The 23,280-nt window shown below is 31.9% G+C and overlaps 2 protein-coding genes across 2 annotated transcripts; both read left to right on the top strand.

Moving 5' to 3' along the window:
* Positions 1-8,209: 8,209 nt before the first annotated feature.
* LOC111379831 (AAA-ATPase At3g50940-like) lies at positions 8,210-10,254 on the top strand. Its single transcript, XM_023003266.1, has 2 exons — positions 8,210-9,331; positions 9,617-10,254. Exons 1-2 carry the CDS (start codon positions 8,330-8,332, stop codon positions 10,115-10,117), a joined length of 1,503 nt encoding a protein of 500 aa, XP_022859034.1. The 5' UTR covers positions 8,210-8,329; the 3' UTR covers positions 10,118-10,254.
* Positions 10,255-16,824: 6,570 nt separating this feature from the next.
* Positions 16,825-18,310, top strand: LOC111379825 (heavy metal-associated isoprenylated plant protein 7-like). Its single transcript, XM_023003260.1, has 2 exons — positions 16,825-16,909; positions 17,907-18,310. Exons 1-2 carry the CDS (start codon positions 16,825-16,827, stop codon positions 18,203-18,205), a joined length of 384 nt encoding a protein of 127 aa, XP_022859028.1. The 3' UTR covers positions 18,206-18,310.
* Positions 18,311-23,280: the final 4,970 nt, after the last annotated feature.

Raw genomic sequence — 23,280 nt, 5'->3', positions numbered from 1 at the left:
AGCGGTGGTTTATGCATTAAAAATATGGCGCCATTACTTATATGGACGGAAGTGTGACATTTACACGGATCATAAGAGTCTCAAATATTTCTTTACACATAAGCAATTGAATATGAGACAAAGATGATGGTTGGAGCTAGTAAATGATTATGATTGCACTATTCATTACCATCCTGGTAAGGCTAATGTTGTTGCTGACGCTCTAAGCAGAAAGTCGATGGGACAGTTAACATCATTACCTACTATTTCGATGGAGTTGATCAAAGACTTGAAAAATTTGCGAATCGAAGTGATTACCACACCAGAACAAGTCACTGCTCATTTAGCAACTTTGATGGTTCGACCACTCTTAAAGATTAGATCATAGAAGTACAAGGTAAATATCCATTTTTGTAGAAGATGAAGAACAAGATTGGTACTGATAAGAGAAAGGATTTCAAAATCGCTTCTGATCAGGCACTAATGTTTAAAGGAAGAATTTGTGTGCCTAAGGATGAAGTTTTGAGGAAGGAGATATTGAAGGAGGCTCATTCCACCTCGTACACTGCACATCCTGGTGGTACGAAAATGCATCGAGACTTTTGAGATACATCATGGTGGAGGAACATGAAAGGAAGTATAGGCTTATTTGTGGCAAAATGCATAGTGTGCCAACAAGTTAAAGTAGAACATCAAAGACCAGCAGTGTTATTAAATCCATTGGACATACCTGAATGGAAGTGGGAAAATATCGCAATGGACTTTGTGGTAGGATTTCCAAAGTCAGGAAGAGGACACAATTCTATATGGATAATAGTGGATCATCTAACAAAATCTGCTCATTTTCTTCCTGTAAAAATGACATTTAGTCTAGATCAGTTGGCACAGTTGTACATTAGAGAGATTGTAAAATTACATAGTGTCCCTGTGTCCATTGTGTCTGACAGAGATCCGAGATTTATGTCAATCTTTTGGAAGAGCTTACAAAAAGCTAAGGGAACGAAATTGAATTTCAGTACAGCGTATCACCCTCAATCTGATGGTCAATCAGAAAGGACCATTCAAATTTTGGAAGATATGTTAAGGGCTTGTGTTTTGGATCTAAGAGGTAGTTAGGAATCGTATCTACCTTTAGTAGAATTTGTATACAATAATAGTTTCCAAGCAACTATTAGAATGACATCGTATAAAGCTTTCTATGGTAGAAGGTGTATATCACCTGTTCATTGGGATGAAGTTGGAGAAAAGAGAGTTTTGGGACCAAATATCATTGAAAGAACAGTTGAAACCATTGATAAGATCTATACCAAGATAAAAGTTGCGCAAAATAGACAAAAGAGCTATGCAGATACCAAGAAAAAGACTTGAAATTTGAGGTTGGAGAGAAAGTTTTTCTAAAGATGGCATCAATAAAGGGTGTACTTAAGTTCGGCAAGAAAGGCAAACTACGACCTCGTTATAACGGACCTTTTGAAATACCTGACAGAATAAAAAATGTGGCTTATTGACTGGCTTTGCAGCCTGAGCCATCAGCCGTTCACAATGTGTCTCATATATAAATGATCAAAAAGTATATGAATCATCCTGATCACGAGGTCAATTATCAATCTTTGAAAGTACAAAAAGACTTATCTTATGAGAAATTACCGATTAAGATACTGGATCGAAAGGTACATAAATTACGAAATAAGGAGATTCAACTGGTCAAAGTGTGATGGAATAAGCATGGAATAGAAGAATCTACTTGGGAAAAAGAAGAAAAAGTGAAAGACAAATATCCAACATTCTTTGCAAATCCATAATGTAAATTTCAAGGACAAAATTTTCTTTAAGGTGTAAGGGATGTAAAAGCCCGAGAAATAAAATGAAATTAGACAATTATTTTATGATGATCTAGCACCACAAGCCTAACCCATTCAAAAAATGATCTATGAAAGCTCAATCCATTTAAGATTTTAAAAGCCCAACAATTTAAGAGATTAAATTTAAGTAAATTTGATTACAAAAAATTAATGAATAACTAAGTTGCCTCAATGGTCATCTACATGATTTTCATATAGGCAAACCAGGTTTGAATCACCGTGTAGATGTTTTTATGAAAACTTTTTATTAATTATTTTTTTATGGCATAGAAACTCTTCGAATTCTTAGTTAAAGACCAAATTTAACAAATTTAATGAATATACAATCCCCCATTTAGGTTTTCATTAAAAATGAATGTTACAAGAAGTGGAAGGACTAGGTTGCCTCAATGGTCATCTACATGATTTTCATATAGGTAAACCAGGTTTGAATCACCGTGTAGATGTTTTTATGAAAACTTTTTATGAATTATTTTTTTATGGCATAGAAACTCTTCAAATTCTTAGTTAAAGACCAAATTTAACAAATTTAATGAATATACAATCCCCCATTTAGGTTTTCATTAAAAATGAATGTTACAAGAAGTGGAAGGTCACTTTTTCACTACATCCCTTCTCAAATCTGAATTTCCTCTTATTTTCTCTCAAAAAAATATATTTCATGTCAATTTAAGTTAAGGAAATAACAAGAGTGGGAAGAAGAAAGGCTTTCTATACATTTTGTTCTTTGATATTCAGGAAAATTTAATGCAGGTAGAGATGCAAGTGTTTACTTCGTTTCAAATTATGATTTTCAATAAATGTTTGAATGAAAATGGTACCTTCAGGTACTGTGCTTCTGCACTACAATATTTTGAATGATCATTCTCCGGCTCTAGGTGTTATGATAATGTTATAATAATTGAATTTTGTTGGAAATCCATCTACGCGCGATGAATGAATTTATAGTTCGAAATTTTAAATTTGACAACGAAATGCACCAATGATATCTATTAAGTTTCAAACTCATGGTTTAATTCCCTTCCTACAGGTTGAATGGATTTTTCTTGGGGTGTGGATGATGATAAAGGATGATGCGACATGTCATAGAGAAGCCGGTGATTTAATATCTTTAGTTGATTATAAAATGTTTACGTTTTCTTTAAATTAGATTCCTATAGATGTCGTGTGTGGATCTATTCTATGAACATTTTTTATGAATAAATTATGTTTGAAATTAGATATGTGTCATAGGAATGAATTTACACATCACCGTTTATAAAAAATATGTTAGCGATTTAAAGTTTTGCCGTCTCTTTAAAAAAATTTAGATTGTGCCTCGTATTTAAAAATTCATAACTCCTTCGTTACTTGGCACTTTTATACAAAACTAGTGGCGTTGGGTAACCTCATAAGTTAGCTATTGAATGAACTTGGAATTACATCAATCCAATGTCGGTAGAATTTTATGTGTTGTAAAAAGTAAACTGTACTAGGTAGAGTCGCCTTTTTTTTTCAGCTTCTGCCTTGATTTCAAAAATTCATAACTCGACCGTTACTTGAAATTTCTAGATGAAACCAATTGGATTTAATATTTTCATGGATTAGCTACTGAATAAATTTGAAATCATATTATCTTAATGTCTGTAGAATTTTATATGTCATTTTAAGTGAATTGCACCGATTTACCTTCCAACCGAGTCGCTGCTGAGTTTTGAAAAAATATTTTGATATCTCATATGATACCAATGAAAGCTAATTTTTGACTATGTCATATTATAAAGAGTTTTCTTATTTACATTAAAATTTGATGAAATTTCGAGATCGATAGCTATGCAAACAAATTTATTTTGATAATTATCGTTTGAGATAAAGACTGAAATAGCAATATTACTTTTAAAGTTTTGCAAAATTTCACGTCAATAGTGGTTACATGCATATACGATATGATGCAAATACGGTATGTTTTAAATACGGTATAATGCAAATATGGTATGCTGAAAATACCGTATGTTACATATGCGGTATACGTTAATCCAACATGTAAAGTGTATATACGGTATGAATTCGATTTTTTTTTTTGAAATTGTTGTTTTCTTTTAGTATTAAATTATAAGAAAAAAATTAATTCTTTATATCTTCCACTAAAAACAAGTTAAACAAATTTACGGCTAAAGTACACTTAATCTAGGACGTTTCGATCCATGTGAGCCGGGTCATTACAATGAAGGATTACTACCATCCTTCAAGAGTATAGTTGATTCTTCGTCTAATGGATCACTGTCAACAAAAACCATTGACGAAACATTGAAAGTATTTGCAACAGTGGCTACTACTTCATCCGTGTAGGTGTCAGAATAAGCTGTTCAAGAAAAGGTGACAGGTGTGTATGAAATGGGTGCTTATTCAGCCCTATCTGCAAAAATAGATTCTTTATTCCATAAGGTGGAAAGCATATTAGAGTTAACAAATGCAATACATGCACGGAAACCAAGTTGTAAAGAATGTCAAAGCGAATCACAGTTTAGCAAAATGCCCAATTTTGTCACGGGAAATGGAACAAGTAGAGTATGTGCAATGGGGACAACGTCATCAAAACTATCTGACTCCAAACACTTATAATTTCGATTGGAGAGAGCATCCAAATCTCTCATGAGGTGGTAATCATAATCAAAATCAGAATAGACCTCAGGGGCAATTTCAATAGGAGAAGACATTTCCATTGGAAGAGATGTTTGCGAAGTTCATGGAAAGAACTGATAAACTACTATCCAAAATCAGGGTGCTATAATTAAGTACCTGGAGATGCAGATGGGACAGATGACACTTTCTATGACAAGAAGGGCACTAGATACTTTGCCAAGCAATGCTAAAGTGAATGCCAAGGAGTATTTTCAAGCAATTACTAAAAGAAGTGGGGTTCAATTACCAGAAAACAATGTGAAGATATCAAATGCAGATAAGGAAATAGTACCTCCTGCTAATGAGGAGCAGACTGAAAAACTAGAGAAACAACTACCAAAGAAAGTTCAAATACAACACAAGCTAAAGCAATTGCTCTTGTCAATCCATACGAACCCCCAATTCCATGCCCTTGGAGATTGACGAAGTATAAGATGGATTAACAATATATGAAAATTTTGGAGATCTTCAAGAAACATCACATAAACATTCCGTTAACTGAGGCAATTACCCAGATACCCAAATATGCCAAATTCTTGAAGGACGTCCTATCCAACAAACGCAAGCTGTAGGAGCACGAAATGGTGATGTTGACAGAGAAATGCAGCGCTAGAATTCAGAAAACGTTACCTTCAAAGCGAAAAGATCCAGGGAGTTTTACTGTACCCTGCACTATAGGGAATTGCTACTTTGATAAAGTTTTATGTGATTTAGATGCTAGTATTAACTTGATGCCACTCTCTATTTTCAAGAAGCTGGGTCTGGGAGAACATAAGGCAACTACGGTAACTCTACAGCTGATCGATCACTCGCTCATCCACGAAGAATCATTGAAGATGTTTTAGTAAAGGTGAATAAACTTATATTTCCAGCGGATTTCCTAATTCTAGATATGGAAGAAGACAAAGACATGATGCTCATATTGAGTCGACCATTTTTGTCTACTACAAAAGCTCTTATAGATGTACAGCAAGGTCAGTTAATTCTGAGGACGGGGGAGAAGCAGGATTCTTCTAGTGTTTTCAAAGCAATGAAATATCCTAACGAGTCAGACAGCTGTTTCCGGATTGACGTGGTTGATAGCATAATTCACGACTTTTAAGTTGTAGAACCCGTCAAACGTTTTATGAGCCCTGTATTATGCATTCTCAATCCACTCTCACTGATTTGGAGGAGATTGAGGTATATAACATTGATTTCCAAATAGATGATGAGGTGAAGTCACACTACTTGGAAGAAACAGGGTTGAAATTTGGCAGATGGCTGCAATATGGAACAAGGTCATATTGAGCCAACCAAGCAAGACTCCAAAGCCATATTCAAAGTGCCATGACACCCATGTGCCAAAAATCGAGCTCCAAACTATAAATCGAGCTCTTCATGGGAGGTAACCCATTTCTCTATCTCTTTTCACTTATTTTGATTAAGTATTGCACTATAAATAAAATTTTAGGGATTGCATTAGCATTTATGACCATATTTAGGAACTCATGCATCTAGATGAGTTTTAACATATTTTAGGTAGTATTTTAAAGATTTACATTAGTAACCTAGGCATTTTTATACATTGAGTTCCATTTACTTAGCCTCATCGTTAACATCCTAACATCATGTTGAGCTTACATTGATATGATATGCATTCTTGAGCTTGCACTTAGATTTTAATCTCCAAACGAATTAGAAAAACTTATCTTCTCCTGGTTATAGGATTTTGTGAGGACATATGCTCTGTTAGATAGTTTTTCTAAAAGTTAGAAGATTAGAAATTTTATTATTATTATTATTATTATTATTATTTGTGTGTGTGAATTCATTGCAAATATTTAAACCTTATATGCTATCACTAATATTTATTTTATACTCTTGGAACAACAAATTAAAGCCTAGCAACAAGAAAAAATGGCAGTTATTATGACCTCTACCAGTCGGGTTCGCTTGATCCTTTTACCTATTAACATCTACCCAGCAAATTTCTAATCCTTACTCCTTTACTTTGATTATTTTTGCTCTTACATTGGAAATCATATAATATTTTAGTTTGGGGGTGGATAGGTATTAGGATACTTGAAATACATATTTATTTTTCTACTGCTAATCGGGTTTGTATAACTGCAAAAATAAAAAAAACAAAAACAAAAAAATAGTGTCTAGTTAGCACTAATGACTTGCCGCCTACGATGATGTTTATTTGTTTGAATGGAACACATATTTAGTTAGATGCTGGACAACACCATAAGTTATGCTTTTACTTGAAAACTTAATTATGTTAGATTTGATTATTTGAGCATATAGCCATATTGACTTATCACTTATGTTGGGACATGACTTAATTAAGTAGAATTAATTGTTAATGTTGTTGACCAATGTTTGAATATAAATTTTCCAAGTCCTTCATATAAAAACCAAACTGCTATAAATCAGTTTGGGGATGAGAATGTTAGTTCTTGTTTTCATAGAAGTGTGATGGTTTGGAGTTTTTAAATCATAGCGTTAGTTGAAAGAATTTGAGTTAAGGAGTCTAAAATGAGAACTGTTCGTTTAAATGAAAAAAAAAATCAAATGTCATAGCATCTTTTGATTGTGCTTATAAAAATTAATTTTGATACACATGACAGATGATTATGCTTATAAAGCCCTTGTTTGAGCCACATTATATTTTCAAGAATACATTTTTAAATAGTGTATTGATGAAAAATGTGTGGTTAAAAAATATAAAGAAAAATTTTGAATTTGCGTGTAATATTATTTTATTAAGGAATGTGTGATTGAAATGATATCAAATCATTGTTTAATAATATATATATATATATATATATATATATTTTTAAAAATGTGGCTCAAAACATAGCCAAAAATGATTACTTTTTAATTAATTTACTTTGATTTTGATATAATTATAAATTAAAGATAAAAGAGAGAAAAATAGAATTTAGCTAATAAACTTGTATGTTTTCTTAAGAATCGTATTTTCATATTTATACGAAAGAATTAGGGTTACATGGAATACAAGAATTTTAATGATTAGGACTGTATGAATATGAGAATTATTTATAAATACTACTATATTTAAAATATTATTAATTTAAATTTAAATTTAAATTTTTATCAAACAGGTTATATCCCAACCCAAATTTTTCCCTTTATTTATTTTATAAAAAAGTTACTTGCGTGCTGCCCAATCCTCTACAGTTCCTAGAAAGTCCAAATTCTTTGAAGCCGACAAGAAAAATAAAATAAAAAAAGACCTTACCACGTCAGATTCCTCTCAAGTCTTCTGCTTCTTCGCTACGTCTCTCGCTACCGTACCCACGCTCACGTCACACATCTGACATCTCTGCATGATTCGTTAAAATTATAATTTATTTTTCTTCTTTTCATCAACCAAATATCTCTTATAAAATAATATTAAGAGGGTGGTTGAGCCACATTATTTTGGTAATAATACATTCTTAAATAGTGTATTGATGAAAAATATATGGTTAAAAAATAAGGAAAAATTTTTGATTTACGTGTAATATTATTTTATTAAAGAATGTGTGATTGAAATGATGTCAAATCACTATTTAAGAATACTTTTTTTGAAATAATGTGGCTCAAACAGGCACTAAAGATAATCTTAAAACTTTTTCTCCCTTTTTAACTATTAAAATAAAATTTCAAATAATGGGCCATATTTGTTTATATATAACCCACTGAAACATCACTCTGTCACCATTAACCCATAGCTTCGATTTCGATTTCGATTTCGATTTCGATTTCTCTGCCATTCTCAAAGGCAAACAAGAACCTTTCAATAAATCAATCCAAAATATTTTTGTTTGTGAAATATGCAGTCATTTGGTGAAGTGCAATCAATGGCTTCCAATATATTTTCAGCCTACGCATCTGTTGCAGCATCAATGATGCTGTTCCGATCCTTGGCACATGATGTTATCCCGGAGCCTTTAAAATCGTACATTATTTCTGCTTTCACTCGAATTTTCAGCTATTTTTTCGCTCCGTTATCGACCCAAATCACGATGGTGGTGGACGAGAACACGGGCATGACGCGCAACCAAATCTACGAATCTGCGGAGATTTATCTACACACGAAAATCAACCCAAATACTAAGAGATTTAAGGTAAGCAAGAATCCCAAGAAGAAAAGTATCAGTTTAAGTATGGAGAAGGATGAAGTTGTAACTGATACTTATAACAACATTGAGCTCACATGGCAGTTTGTTTTGGAAGTGCCGGAAAATTCAAAAAATAGTTTCCAGTCGGAAAAAAGGTACTTCGAACTCAGTTTTGATAAGCAGCATAGAGAAACTGTATTGAACGAGTATTTGCATTTTATTATGCAAAAGGCCAAAGAACTTAGGGAAAAAGACAGGAATGTGAAATTGTACACAAGGGATTGTCCATATTCTGACTCCGATGATGATGATGGGGGGAGAAATGTAAGTGGGGTTTGGGGCAGTGTGAATTTGGATCATCCTGTGACTTTTGAGAAATTGGCAATGAACCCACAATTGAAAGAACAAATTATTGACGATTTGGACAGATTTGTGAGGAGAAAAGAGTATTATAAGAAAGTAGGAAAGGCTTGGAAAAGAGGGTATCTTCTTTATGGGCCTCCCGGGACTGGAAAATCGAGCTTGATTGCAGCGATGGCGAATTACTTGAAGTTCGATATCTATGATTTGGAGCTTACAAGTTTATATTCAAATGCTGAATTGAAAAGGACTTTGCTTTCGACTGCCAATCGATCGATTATTGTGATTGAAGATATTGATTGCAACGCTCCCATGCTCAACCGGGATGTTGAGCCTGAACCTTCTGATAATAAGGTTAGTGGACCTTTACAAGTTTTATTCATGGCAGAATTTGATTAATTCCTTTGCCTATATTATTTCTCTGCTTGCTATTGGTGGTGTTCGCAGCCTGGAATTGGATTAGTCCCCTGTTAAAATTCATATTTTTAAATTTAAAAAATAAAATAATAAAAACATAAACATAAATCCATATGTTTTGGATTGAACTCAAAACACACTCAATCCAAACGATGCTCAGGATTACTTAGAAATTAGATTTAAAAGGAAGTTTATAAATTTTGATGTTCATGTTCTATGCAGTTAACTCTTTCGGGTTTGCTCAACTTCATGGATGGACTATGGTCTAATTGTGGAGACGAACGCATCATAATTTTCACAACGAACCACAAGGAGAAGATCGATCCTGCCTTGTTACGTCCCGGTCGAATGGACATGCACATTCACATGTCTTACTGCACGCCTGCTGGATTCGACGTCCTGGCATTGAATTATTTGGCAATCCATGATCATCCGAGGCTTTTTCCCGAGATAAAGGACCTAATCCAGGAAGTACAAGTCACTCCAGCTGAAATTGCAGAACACTTGATGAGAAATGAGAATGCTGAACCAGCACTTGAAGGTGTGGTTGATTTGCTTAAGAGAAAAAAGGCTGAGGCTAATGAAGAGAACATTAATAAGAAGGCAAAGGCTGGAATTGAAGTTAAAGGAGAAGCAAAAAAGGAGGCGAAAATGGAGAAAATTGTTAAATCTTTAAAAAGCTTTAGGAAAAATTCGAGAAGAGGAAAGAGCAAAAGAATGTGATGATGAGAAAAATGATATTATCTAGTACTAATGATGCACCGCATTTGATATGTTCAATTAAACAAATTACATGGTATTGTATTTAAATGAGTCTATCATTAATGTTATACAGTTGTCGTACTAATTAATTCTTGCTATTGGTGGTATTGAATAAAATTTAGAGTAATTTTATTGGTAGTAAAAATTATCGATAATCGTCTTACGTAATATATATGTAATGATTTGTGATTTAATGCATACTAAGTAAGGCAATTATTGATCGTTTTTATTATTCATAATTACTCTAAAACTTTATCAATTAATATATTTACTAATATAACACGCCGCCTTACTTGACCTTGGGAATGTGCGCTTTGCTTTTATATCAATAATAGAGCACAAGATACTTTTTAGTTTCAAGTTGTTCATCGTTGTAGTTTTTTGACTCCTCAAATGCATTGAACTTGACTTGGAAATAGATCCATGGCTTTATGTGTTATCATAACATGTCAAGAACAATTATTTTAAATTTTTATTTTCAAACTCTTTTTCAATTCTGCATTTTCACGATAAAATATTTTTTTTAAGTAAATTTTTTTTTTATTACTTTTAACCTAACATTCTTAAAAATTAAATTATTTCAAAATTCATTTTCACTTATAATGACAGACAAATAGGAGCTAAATCACAGTTAGCTCAAACTTCAAATGGAATATTTGGTTGGTGTAAAAAAGGCTCTTTCTTTAGATTAAAATAATCTTGAACGCCAAATGATATATTTGACCGATGTCAGAAAGAATTTTTCTTTAGCCTAAACACGAATAGGGTGCTTCACCCATATTTAGATAGATTTGTGATTGTTTTTATTGATGATATATTGGTTTATTCTTGCAATCGTGATGAGCATGCCAAGCATTTGAGGATTATTTTACAGACTTTGCGAGATAAGCAGTTGTATGCTAAGTTTAGCAAATGTGAATTTTAGCCAGATAAAGTTGTATTTCTAGGTCATGTTATCTCAGTAGAAGGTAATTAGTAGACCTTAGAAAATTGAAGCAGTAATAAAATGGGAACGCCTTATTAATGTTACAGAAGTACGGAGTTTTCTTGGGCTAGAATGTTATTATCATCGGTTCGTAGAGGATTTTTCCAAAATGGCTCTTCCTCTGACTAGTTTGACTCGAAAGAAAATCAGGTTTGTGTGGACTGAAGAATGTGAAAAGAGTTTTCAAGAGTTGAAGAGAAAATTAGTTTGAGCTCCTATACTTACTCTTCCATCTCCAGGTGAAGAGTTTGTGATTTGTAGTGATGCTTCACGATTAGGATTGGGTTGCGTTCTAATGCAGAATGTGATAGTTGTAGCTTATGCTTCTAGACAATTGAAGAAGCATGAGTCAAAATACCCAACTCATGATTTGGAGTTAGCTGCAGTAGTGTTGGCATTAAAGATTTGGATGCATTATCTTTATGGTGAGAAATGTCAAATATTTAGCTACCATAAAAGTCTAAAGTATATCTTTGATCGGAAAGAACTGAATCTGAGGCAGAAGATGGTTGGAATTGATAAAGGATTATGATTGTAAGATTGATTACCATTCGGGGAAAGCTAATATAGTTGCAGATGCTCTTAGTAGAAAGACTGATTCTTTCTCTCCATCTAGTGCAGTATATGCTTCCTTGATTGGTGAGTTCAAGAAGTTGAATACTCTGCTGTAAATTACTACTTCTGGGGCATTATTAGCTCATTTTCAGGTAAGGCCTACTTTAATTAATAAGGTTAAAAAAGCTCAATCACAAGACCCGACATTGAAAACATTGAAAGTAGAAGTCAGTGGTAGGCTAAGAAAGGATTATGTGATTAGAGATGATGGCGCATTGGCTATGGGTAATAGATTATGAGTTCCAAATATTCTCGAATTAAAGAAAGAGATTCTGGAAGAGGCACACAGTTCTACTTATGCTATGCATCCAAGTAGTATTAAAATGTATCATACATTAAAAGATCATTACTGGTGGCTTGGAATGAAGAGAGAGATAGCAGATTTTGTATCCAAATGTCTTATCTGTCAGCAGGTAAAGCCAATTCATCAGAAAACAGCAGGACTTTTACAGCCATTGCCTATTCTAGAGTGAAAATGGGAGCACATTACTATGGACTTTTTATTTGGTCTTCCTCGTACCCATAATGATCATGATGATGTTTGGGTTATTGTGGATCATTTGACCAAGTCTGCCAGGTTTTTGCCAATTAAAGCCACTTAAACTTTAAATAAGTTGGCAAAGTTGTATGTGGACGAGATAGTGAGCTTATATGGCACTCTATTATTTATTGTGTCTGACAGAGACCCTCGTTTTAAATTTAAATTTAAATTTTGGCTTGGTTTACAGGAAGTCATGGGTACTAAACTACATTTTAGTACATGTTTTCATTTTCAGACAGATGGTCAGTCGAGAGGACCATACAGACTCTTGAGGATATGTTGAGGGCTTGTGTTTTAGAGTTCAGAGGTAGCTGGGATCCACATTTGTCGTTGATGGAGTTTGCTTACAAAAACAGTTAACACTCGAGTATAGAAATGGCTCATTTTGAAGCTTTATATGATAGAAAGTGCAGAACATCAGTTTGCTGAGATGAAGCTAGTAAGAGGAAATTAGTAGGCCCTGAATTGGTTCAAATAACTTTAGAAAATGTGAAATTGATCAGAGAAAATTTGAAAGCAACACAAGATAGACAGAAAAGTTTTGCAGATAGGCGTAGAAAAGATCTGGAATTCGCAGTTGGAGACAAAGTATTTCTAAAATTGTTGCCTTGGAAAGGAATTTTGAGATTTGGCAAGTGAGGAAAATTGAGTCCACGATACATTGGACCATATGAGATTATTGAGCGGATTGATCCAGTTACATATCGATTAGATTTGCCAACTGAATTATCTAGAATCCATGATATTTTTCATGTCTCCATGCTCCGCAAGTACATTGCAGATCCTTCTCATGTTCTAGAGTCTCGTCCAGTTTACTTGAAGGAGAAATTGACTTATACAGAGGAGCCAATGAGAATTCTAGACAGAAAGGTGCAAATTCAGCAGAACAAGACAATTGCACTCGTAAAGGTGCTTTGATAGAATCAGAAGATAGAAGAGGCAACCTGGGAGCATGAGGATCATATGCGCGTTCAACATCCTCATCTATTCGTTACCTAATCAGATGCCAGTTGAATTTCGAGGACGAAATTCTTTTAAAGAGGTAAGATTGTTACAACCCAATTTTATGTAATCAAAATTCAAAGATTGACTCATCAAAGCCAAAGTCAAATAGGAACTAAAATAAAATAAATTATTTATTGGGGTTTAATTTGTATTGAAAAATAATTGGAAGGTTTAAGGTGGATAAAATTTAAAGTCTAGGATTTACTTTTATACTAATAGAAGTTAGAAGGACTAAATGTTATTATAAATGGAACATGGAGGACTTTCTTTGCAATTTGGGAATAGTGGCCGCTTATTATATACAAATAAACCATTTTTTCATTTCAACACACAAAGAGGAACTAGAAACGGCCAGAAGCTGCGAGAAAAAGGGAAAGAAAAGAGGGAAGAAAAGGAGAAAAAGAAGAAGAAGGAATGAGGTAGTTAAATGTTGAACCTTTATTCTCTTGAAGAGGTAGAGAAATTTTATGTTAAGTTACTAGGGTTTAACTTGTAGTTAAATTTTCAGATTTTTGAGATGAATATTACTTGGAGCTCAAGTTATTAATTTTTTAATTTCCATCTGCACTAAGGTAAGGAGATATCAATTTATTTTTTATTTTTTTTTGGCAAACCATAGTTTTTAAATTTGATGATTTTGTAAGGATTATTTGTGGAAATGATCACATTAATGGAATTATTCACTTGGAAGAATGATTTTGGGGAAACAATAGATATATTAATTTGGTTGTAGTGTGATTGGTAGTTTTTCACTAGAATGAAAAGGATAAATATTGTTATGATTGGAATGACGGTAAATTTGGTTAAAGTACCCACGTGTGAAGGTATTAGAAATTAAAATTAGCCTCAATTGATTAAATGAAATTTAGGAAAATTTCGCAAGTCTCAAGAAATTTAGTTTAAGTATTATATTATTAGAGATAAAATGTTTCTTGATTTTTAATAGTGGTTATATTAGTTATTTTGTAACGTATTTCAGGTGATGACGAATAAATTGGAAAAACTTATTGATTGCCATAGTATATAACTCGTATTGTGTGAGTGGATATAAACTTATTCAGAAATTAGTATTTATAAAGATTTTATTAAATCAGAAAATTTATTAATTCATAAAGTTGATTTGACAACACGATTTTTATAATAAAGTTGATTTATAAACAATTATTTTTAAAGTTAAATTCTGGTCAGTTAAATCATTTCATTGACATATTATTTCAGTATTAAATAGTTCAACATATATAAAGTTATTTTCTAAAAACCACCAGAAAGTACCCAGGTGATTTTACCCACTCTAAACTGGTGTGAATGTATTTCCACAGCGTACGACCAGATAGCTCTACGCGTATATGACCAGAATTTCATAATTACAGAGTTTCAGAATTGAATAGCTTTGTCATGTCTATTGGCGCTAATCGATACATTAGTATAGTTATTTCGGGTACTTTTTGGTGTGATTTTTAAATATTATACAGCTTATCAAATTTCAAAATACAGATTTAGCTTATTCAGTTTAAAGAATAAGGATTTTAGCTTAAAGTATCGTGTAATGATATTTTTATTATAAACTAGTTTTTAGAAAGTTAGCGTAAATAGAAAACGTATATTTGTTTACAAAATAATCCACTCACTGAGTTACAAATTCATATATTTCATCTCCCTTTTTCTTATCAGATAGTAGCTATGTTGAGCCGCTTCAGAGCCATTGAATTACCAAATTGAGCCACTCAGTTGTTATTTGTATGTTTCTTTTTGTTAGTTTATACAGCTCATAATTTTTGGGGTAGATACATCTTTTATTAGTATATATAATGGGCTCACTACATAATTTTGTATAAGTAATGCATTTGGAGTCGTCTCGTTTGTAAAGAAGTGTAAATTCCATTCCAACGCACTTTATTTTGAATAGTTGTATTTGGAAGGGTTGATTTACCCTTTTTTAAATTATATGTATAGGTTTGAGAAAGTTGATAAATTTTCAGGTGATTTTAGTCTATATTTTAGAGGATATTCTGTCAAACTTTTCTAAAATTATGTCACAGTCAAAGCAAATCATAGTTGCCTTGGTGGTGGGTTCTTCATTTAGTTGATATCCTTCATCGGCGCATGACACGTGTCGAATCCATTAGGGTGATTTGGGACGGGTCTTGTCAACCACGCCATAGCAACCACCCCCACCAACAAAATCTCCAAACCCTCAAAATTACCAAGACCACACCAAAACCCCGATCGCACGCAGCAGCACGACGAGCGACAACGCGGCTTGGGAGTGCCGCAACAGTGATGTGCCACGTGTAGCGACTATTACAGGTAGCGTGCAATGACTATCACATATAGAGAATGGAGAAGAGATGATAGGAGAGGGAAAGAGAGAGAGACACGCGGTAGTGACGATCTTGGGTATTGGCTGCTTCTCCCCATGTAGAGATGTCGAAGAGGCAGGTGGTGGAAATGAAGAGGGTAAAGAGAGATTTGTGGAAATGTTCTAAGGTTTGTTGGGTAGGTGAAGTAGATGTGGGAGATTAATTATATTTAATAATATTATTAGTATTAAAATATTGAATTTTGATTTGAATTAAGATATCTGATTTTTGTATAAATAAAATTTAGATCTGATTTTTTAAGTTAGTGTTTAAAAAATCTAGTTGGGTGTAATTTCCACATGATAAAATCCTTGGTAAACCGGTAGAGACAATGAGTTTATAAATTAAGAAAAACAAAATTTGATTTCTACCATTTGTTTCGTGGAGTTTAGGAAACTTTTGCATTTTCGTACTTCGATTGAGTTTATGGTCATAAAAAAACAAAAATAGTAGACTTTGGAATGAGATAACAAATGATTGACATATTTGAAGTTTTAAGTAAGCGACTTTTGAAACGGAATTATAGTGAGTTACATGTAATAAAATGTTCGATTTTCACACTTTGTTTTCTAAACGTTTATTATTATAGATCCACAATTTTACCAATTGGAGACGACATATTAACGACTCAACAAAGTTGTATTATAGAATTTTGTTAATAATACTCATATATTCATCAGTTTAAAGAAAAGAAAAAACATTAAACTTCTATTTGTATCGCTTTCAAACGAACTTAAATATGAAAATTGTTATTACTTTTTGGTTACCTACCTAGCTAAAATTAGTTAGGATATTGCTAGGAGGGGACGACAGACCCAGTGCCTGTAGGGGAAATCCCGGGCCTATGTGGCCCCAGGACAAGAGGCATTGCCCAATTAGTTAACCTCTCAACATAATTTGGATTCAATCAAATGGTGATTTATCTTGAATTGCAGTCAGCAACAATTACAAAAGTCACTCAAATCGAAACAACGGTACAATAAAAAAATCTTAGATTGATTAAATTAATGTCATGGTTTGTCCAAATTAAAGAAGACAATTGGAAGGGGTGAACAACCCAACGATCCTGTGGGTTTTTGTTACTTTAGATCACCCTATATAACTCACATTTATCCTTATTTAGATTTGTATCAAACAGTAGAAGAAAATTAGGGTTATTGCAATGGTACAAAAGACTGTTTTGAAGGTTGATATATCATGTGACAAATGCAAGAAGAAACTCCTCAAAGCAGTCTCGGGATTACAAGGTAGCTTCACCTTTGCTTTTCTTTCCTACTTAGTTTTAAATGTCGACTTATTTGGTAAGTTCAATTTGTTAGAATTAAACTATTAAATACATATTCAATTCAACATACCAAACTTTTAAAGTTCATATTGTGAAATGCGAGGTAAGGTGGAACGGGATGTATAGATTTGAAATATTTTGTCATCCCTAACTATATTTTCCAATTGTGCACAACCACTGTACACAAAACAACTGTTTCCTTTTCTAAACAATGTAGAAATAATATCTTCGAACGAAATTAGCGTATAAAAATTTAAATTATGTTAAGCCCCTAATTGATAGGAAGTAAAATTTAGATATTAATCTTATTCGAAGTTAACAGTTAATTTTAACTGTATATTTCATAGGTTTCACGACTGTTAAACCTCACATTTCATCAAAATTTACTAAAAATTCGATTTTAATTCCAACCAAACATTGGCTAAATATGATGGCTGGCGCATTTTGACATGTAAATCTTTTCCTTAATCCTATTCCGTCAATGTAGAATTCGCTTAAAAATTTCATCATAAAATTAAACACTTTTGATCGTTATAGTTATTATGGAACCCTGTTAGATTATTTATTCATTTTATCACTTACAGCCTGATTCCATAATGCATATCTAAAGTACGAGAAGAATAGTTAAAACAATATGCAAGAGCAAAAATTAAACATTCTTCTTTGCAATTTATTACAATGGATAATACGAAGTATATGCACAGTTAAACATTTGGCTAATTTCAAAGTTTTACATTTAATTATAAATTTTTTTTTCTCATTCATGTTTGGCCAATTTTAGTTTTTCTTTTTAAGGTTAGCCAAACATGACTGTCCATTTATATCCTATTTTTCAACTATACGACGAAAGCTTAAATTACGATGAAATAGTAGCAAAATTCTATGTGTATATATTACGTCGACCCTTGTTTATTTTATTTTTATTAATATTATTTTAAATTTGGAATCTTCCATTTTAGGCATTGATAAAGTCGAAGTGGATGGTGCAAAGGGAACGTTGACAGTAACAGGTGATGCAGACCCATATGAAATACTAGTGAAAACAAGAAAAGCTGGAAGATATGTTGAAGTTGTCAGTATTGGGCCTCCTCCAGCCCAACAAAAACAAGATGGGCCTAAAAAAGCTGAAGAGAAAAAGCCCAAAGAGGAAGTTCAGGCCCACATACACACACCCTTCACCTGCCCCATCTGTGAGAGAATTCCAGTCATACCCATGACCCGGTGGGAAGAACCCAGACCACCATGCTCCATCATGTGAAAACACCATATAATGATTTTCATTTGCAATTTTTTCATCGGAAAAAAAAATTCAGTGTTTGAAGTAAAACCAATTTCTGAACGTCGACTCGTTGCTTGAGCGCTAGGTGAGCGGCAACTAAACAATCGTTGATATTTTCATCATAAATTTATCTCCCGGTATTGTATTGAGATTATTCAAGATGCCTCGAAAAGCTAACTCAAAGAGATAAAATCCTTCTAGAATAGTATTCTCCAAATTCAAATGTTCTCCATATAAAATAAATAAATAAATAAATAAAATTCAAGTTACAACCAAGAATTTGGAGCATTACTTATGGGGCTCTTTGACATCCTTTAGCCTTATAATTGCATTCCTTTGATCATATATGATCTTTTTGGACAACTTTGACATCTTAGACTTCTTCGTGACCTATCCTATCAATTCTTAACTATTTTGACTTTGATATAACTCAATAAACTCCCGATACAATTGAACAAGAACTTAATTTTGACTTAGGAAATTGTCAATTATAATTTGAATTTAATAATATCTCCCTTTGACATTTCGTGATAAAATCATTTATTTCAAAGTCATAAGTCCACTAAAATGTACCTAATAGACACTTTCACAACTACACTTCAACAACTTGTCAACCTATTCTCTGAAACACAAGGATATCACAATATCACGTGAAAATAAGACGAAACTAACAAAACTAAAAACGTATAACGAAGTTAAATAAAACAACATAATAAAACATGTGTAACACCAAAACATGCAATATCATGATAATTATAAATTTAGAAATAAATCATAGAATTTTATATCAATATAGACAAAAAAAACAATACTATATCAATAATAAAATTCCAGCAAATATATCAGATGACTCCCCATAAATCATCTATCAATAAAAATAAAATTAAAATTTTTTCATCTAACTCATATAATCAACTCTCTAAAATAAATATACATTTCTCCTTCTTTTTGTCACAAATAACAAATGAAAGACAAGTAATAATCATATAAAATAAAATTTTATGCTTAATTGAATTTGCATTAGATGATAAACTGTATTTTGGGTGGGGTATACGTACAGACATATACATACTGCACGTGTGAATCACAGAAAATAAAATGACTAATTTTAACATCTAATATTTATCTTATTTACTTAAATAAAACCTTAAATTTGTCTTCAACAATTACAATTTCATAATGTTCTTCACATACGACTTTTACATTAAATTACACAAAAATGCACATATTGAGAAAAGAAAATATTTTAAACCTGATTTCTAGGTTGAATCCTAAGAATCGTGAGCACATAATAAATATATAAATATAATTACATTCAAGCATAATAAAGTTATAAACATATCGTACTTAAATTAATAGGTACGTCGATCTTTCAGGGCATTCAAAGTACGTTTCACTATAAAAATATAATAAGTCACGAGAAAAGTAATTATATCAATTAAATAATAGATGCAACATTGATGAGATTAATATAGAAAGACATAATAATGTGAATGAAGCACGTGTTATTATGAAATCCTACCCCTTAAAATAATTTTTTTTCTAAAATTTTCGAGGCATCACACTTTGATACCCTTTAGATTTCTAGTTGCGATTCGGTGATCACATTTTATTTTCTTGAATTTCTTTAACATCTTGGACTTCTTCAAAACCTATACTACAAATTCTTGACAACTTTAATTATAACTCGATAAACTTCTAATACAATTCAACCAGAACTTGATTTTGACTTAAAAAATTGTTAGTTACAATTTGGAGTTAACAGGTTGACTTTAGTACACTGAAACTACTTCAAATTCTCGCCATGGTTAAGGAGAAAAATTCTTTGCAAGTCTTCTGCATTGGAACTGCCGACATGAAGCTCGAATAGCTCCGAGTTCTCATGGAGTTTGTGCGATCCAATTTAAACTGTTCTTTTTTTTTTCTTTTTTTTTTTTTGGCCCAGTATTTGTTTTCTATTTTTCGCATCGATATATTCAGTTGCCCAGTATTTGGTAGATGACCGTTAAATTCTATTATTTACCAATTTTTTTGACCACTAATTTGTCTAGTTAATCGCATGCTTCCATGTGCTCAAATGTTGATAAGTATGTGAATCCACTACCTTTTGCAATTCAAAATAATACGACTCCCAAGGAATATTGCACCATGTGACTGCTTGGCTTCTACCTATGAATAATTTGGTTGAGATCTGTTGTTCATTGTCTTTTATTTTTGTCTAATTTGTTGTCCATTCAATTGCAACTTTAATTATTCATGATATGTCAATTTGTAATTTAGCCCCCGTTTGGCCTTCATTAATTTTCATTTCATTCCATTTCATTTTTTTCTCTTCTATTTTTAACCACACAATCTTTTATAAAATAATATTATGTGTAAACAAAAAAAAATTTCCTTCTTTTTCAACCACTCATTTTTCAAAAAAATATTATTCCACCCATTTTCATTTCTACAAAATGAGGGCCAAGCGAAGGCATAATAAACAACAAATGGACAATAAATCTCAACTCGAATAATTTGGCTTCTACCACAGTCACCAAGTGATTTAGTAATAATAGTGAGCAAACATATAAGTTTTTGTCCAGAAAGTCAACAATTTTTTCCACTAACTATAATAATTAACAAATAATTTATTTAAACTATTTTTTTTAAACATGCGAAAAATATATAACAAACAATATAATTTGCATTTTTTATAGAGTACAAATTCTATTCTTATATTTGAAGAATGAAAATGTGGTATAATAGCAATTCTTAATTTCTTAATATTTTCATAAAAGATAATACTTTTTTTCATTTTTATTTTTATTTTTGTTTATAATGATTTTTATTTAAATTTTACCACGATAATGACATCTATGTTGAACAAAGTTTTAAAACATTTGTACAGAAAATGTGCTTCACAAAATGGCTACTGACAGTCACGTGGGAATGGGCCACATGTGATTAAAATATTGTCCTTAAGAACCACCCACTCCCCCTATTGTGTCTATTCCGTAACACTTTTGTAAGCTCATTTTCTGTACATATAGAATGCTTTGTTGAACAAATGAATTCTTGACAGGATACTTATGTCCGAGTCCGATATTTATGAGTAACACTCACTTTTCAACCACCATTTGCTTTTCAAGCTATGCAACAAGGTTTATTAAAAAAATAAATGTTTAATTGGAACAAATTTCGAAACAATTTAATTGTTCTAAAAATTTCTAATTTTTGTCACAGCTTTCGTGGTCTATCTAATGCATCCGAGAATCCTCAATTGCGATGTAAAATAGATCTCTAAAAAATTGATTTAAATTTTTCTTACTGAAGTAAAAATTGAATTTAGATTTATTGGTATGTAAATAATGGTGCAAAAATAATTTAGGAGATATTAGTTTACACTTTATACCTTCAATGAAGACGCATCATATAAGAGCTAATGGCCCACCACTATCTATAAATCATTGACTTATTTACCTCCGGTGAACTACACAACAATTCCCCATTTGGTCCCTATTAAAATTCATTGTATTATATTTTATTTCTCTCTATCCTATTTTCAACCACATAATCATCTATAAAATAATATTACACGTAAATCGGAAACATTTCTTTCTTTTTCAACCACTCTTTTAAAAAAAATACTATTCCACTCATTTTCATTTTCAGAAAATGGGGGCCAAACGAGGGGCAAAATGTACTATAGAATTAAAAATCATTAAAATTTTATTCTGTATGGCTTAGACATATTTAGTTCTATAAAAATTGATTATTCTAGTTGTACAATCAAATTCTATCAAAATTAATCAGTTATGCTGGCTGTACACACATACACACCCTTACAATATAGAGGGACCACAAATATAATATTTATGTGAGCCCCCTCACATTGTGAGAGGGCTGTATAGTATACAAGAAGTTTTTATCTCTCTATCTTATTTTCAACCACATATCATCTATAAAATAATATTACACGTAAATCGAAAACATTTCTTTATTTTTCAACCACTCATTTAAAAAAAATACTATTCTACTCATTTTCATTTTCAGAAAATGGGGGCCAAACGGGGGCAAAATGTACTATAGAATTAAAAATCATTAAAATTTTATTTTGTATGGCTTAGACATATTTAGTTCTATAAAAATTGATTATTCTAGTTGTACAATCAAGTTCTATAAAAATTAATCAGTTATGCTGGTTGTGCACACATACACACCCTTAAAATATAGGGGGTCCATAAATATAATATTCATGTGAGCCCCCTCACATTGTGAGAGGGCTGTATACTATGGTGTACAAGAAGTTTTTATTGAAAATTAATTATTCTAGTTGTTCAATGGTTGACAACTTGTGAGGTGTGGGGATCCACACCATCTTTTAAAAAAATAATTTTTGAAATGTGCGGTGTGAATGTCTGTCAACTTATTGATTGTAGGCGTAGTTGTTAACTAAGTTGTACTTGGAAAATGTATAAGTTGGCAGACATCATGTCCATTGATTTGAAAAAACTATTTTTGAATTCAATGGCTATGATCTTTGTACTTTACACATTGTTGAACTCATTGTACATATTCATTGAACAAATAGATTAATTCTATTTATAGCCTGTTTGTCTCCCATTTTGAAAGAAAATATTATTGATTTATGTATAGAATATTTTATTGTGTAAATTTGTGGTGAAAAATATTACTATAGCAAACGATTTAATTTGTTAAATGATGACATACATGAACTTAATTCTATATTAAATGTAAGAGAAATAGTAGGAAATGGCCACTATTCTTCATTCATTTTATAAAATGACCACATTTTATAAGTATTAGAAAAATGATCACTTGATAAAAAGTACCAAAATAATATCAATTTATGCAAGACAATTCATCTTGTCAAGGTACTTCATAATTGTCGCAAAGATAGAGAACTATCGTGAATGTTGATTGTTAGGCAACCATTTGTAAAACATTTTGTTGTTCCATGTAGTTCATTGTGTGATAAGAAAGTTTGAATTGTTTTGCAGAAAAATGACTATAAATAAAGCTTAACTAGTGTTTGGTTTACTGTCTTCAAC

The sequence above is a fragment of the Olea europaea genome, unplaced genomic scaffold (assembly GCF_002742605.1).
Source record: "Olea europaea var. sylvestris unplaced genomic scaffold, O_europaea_v1 scaffold204, whole genome shotgun sequence".
Classification (NCBI taxonomy): Eukaryota; Viridiplantae; Streptophyta; class Magnoliopsida; order Lamiales; family Oleaceae; genus Olea; species Olea europaea.
Note: the sequence above shows the minus strand (reverse complement) of the source record. Positions and strands in the feature narration are given on the sequence as shown.

Bases quoted from the DNA above. Each gene is read 5' to 3' on its own strand.
- LOC111379831 (XM_023003266.1), top strand. From the start codon at position 8,330: ATGCAGTCATTTGGTGAAGTGCAATCAATGGCTTCCAATATATTTTCA. The intron at 9,332-9,616 runs GTTAGTGGACCT...TGTTCTATGCAG, and splicing joins CTGAACCTTCTGATAATAAG to TTAACTCTTTCGGGTTTGCT.
- LOC111379825 (XM_023003260.1), top strand. From the start codon at position 16,825: ATGGTACAAAAGACTGTTTTGAAGGTTGATATATCATGTGACAAATGC. The intron at 16,910-17,906 runs GTAGCTTCACCT...CTTCCATTTTAG, and splicing joins AGCAGTCTCGGGATTACAAG to GCATTGATAAAGTCGAAGTG.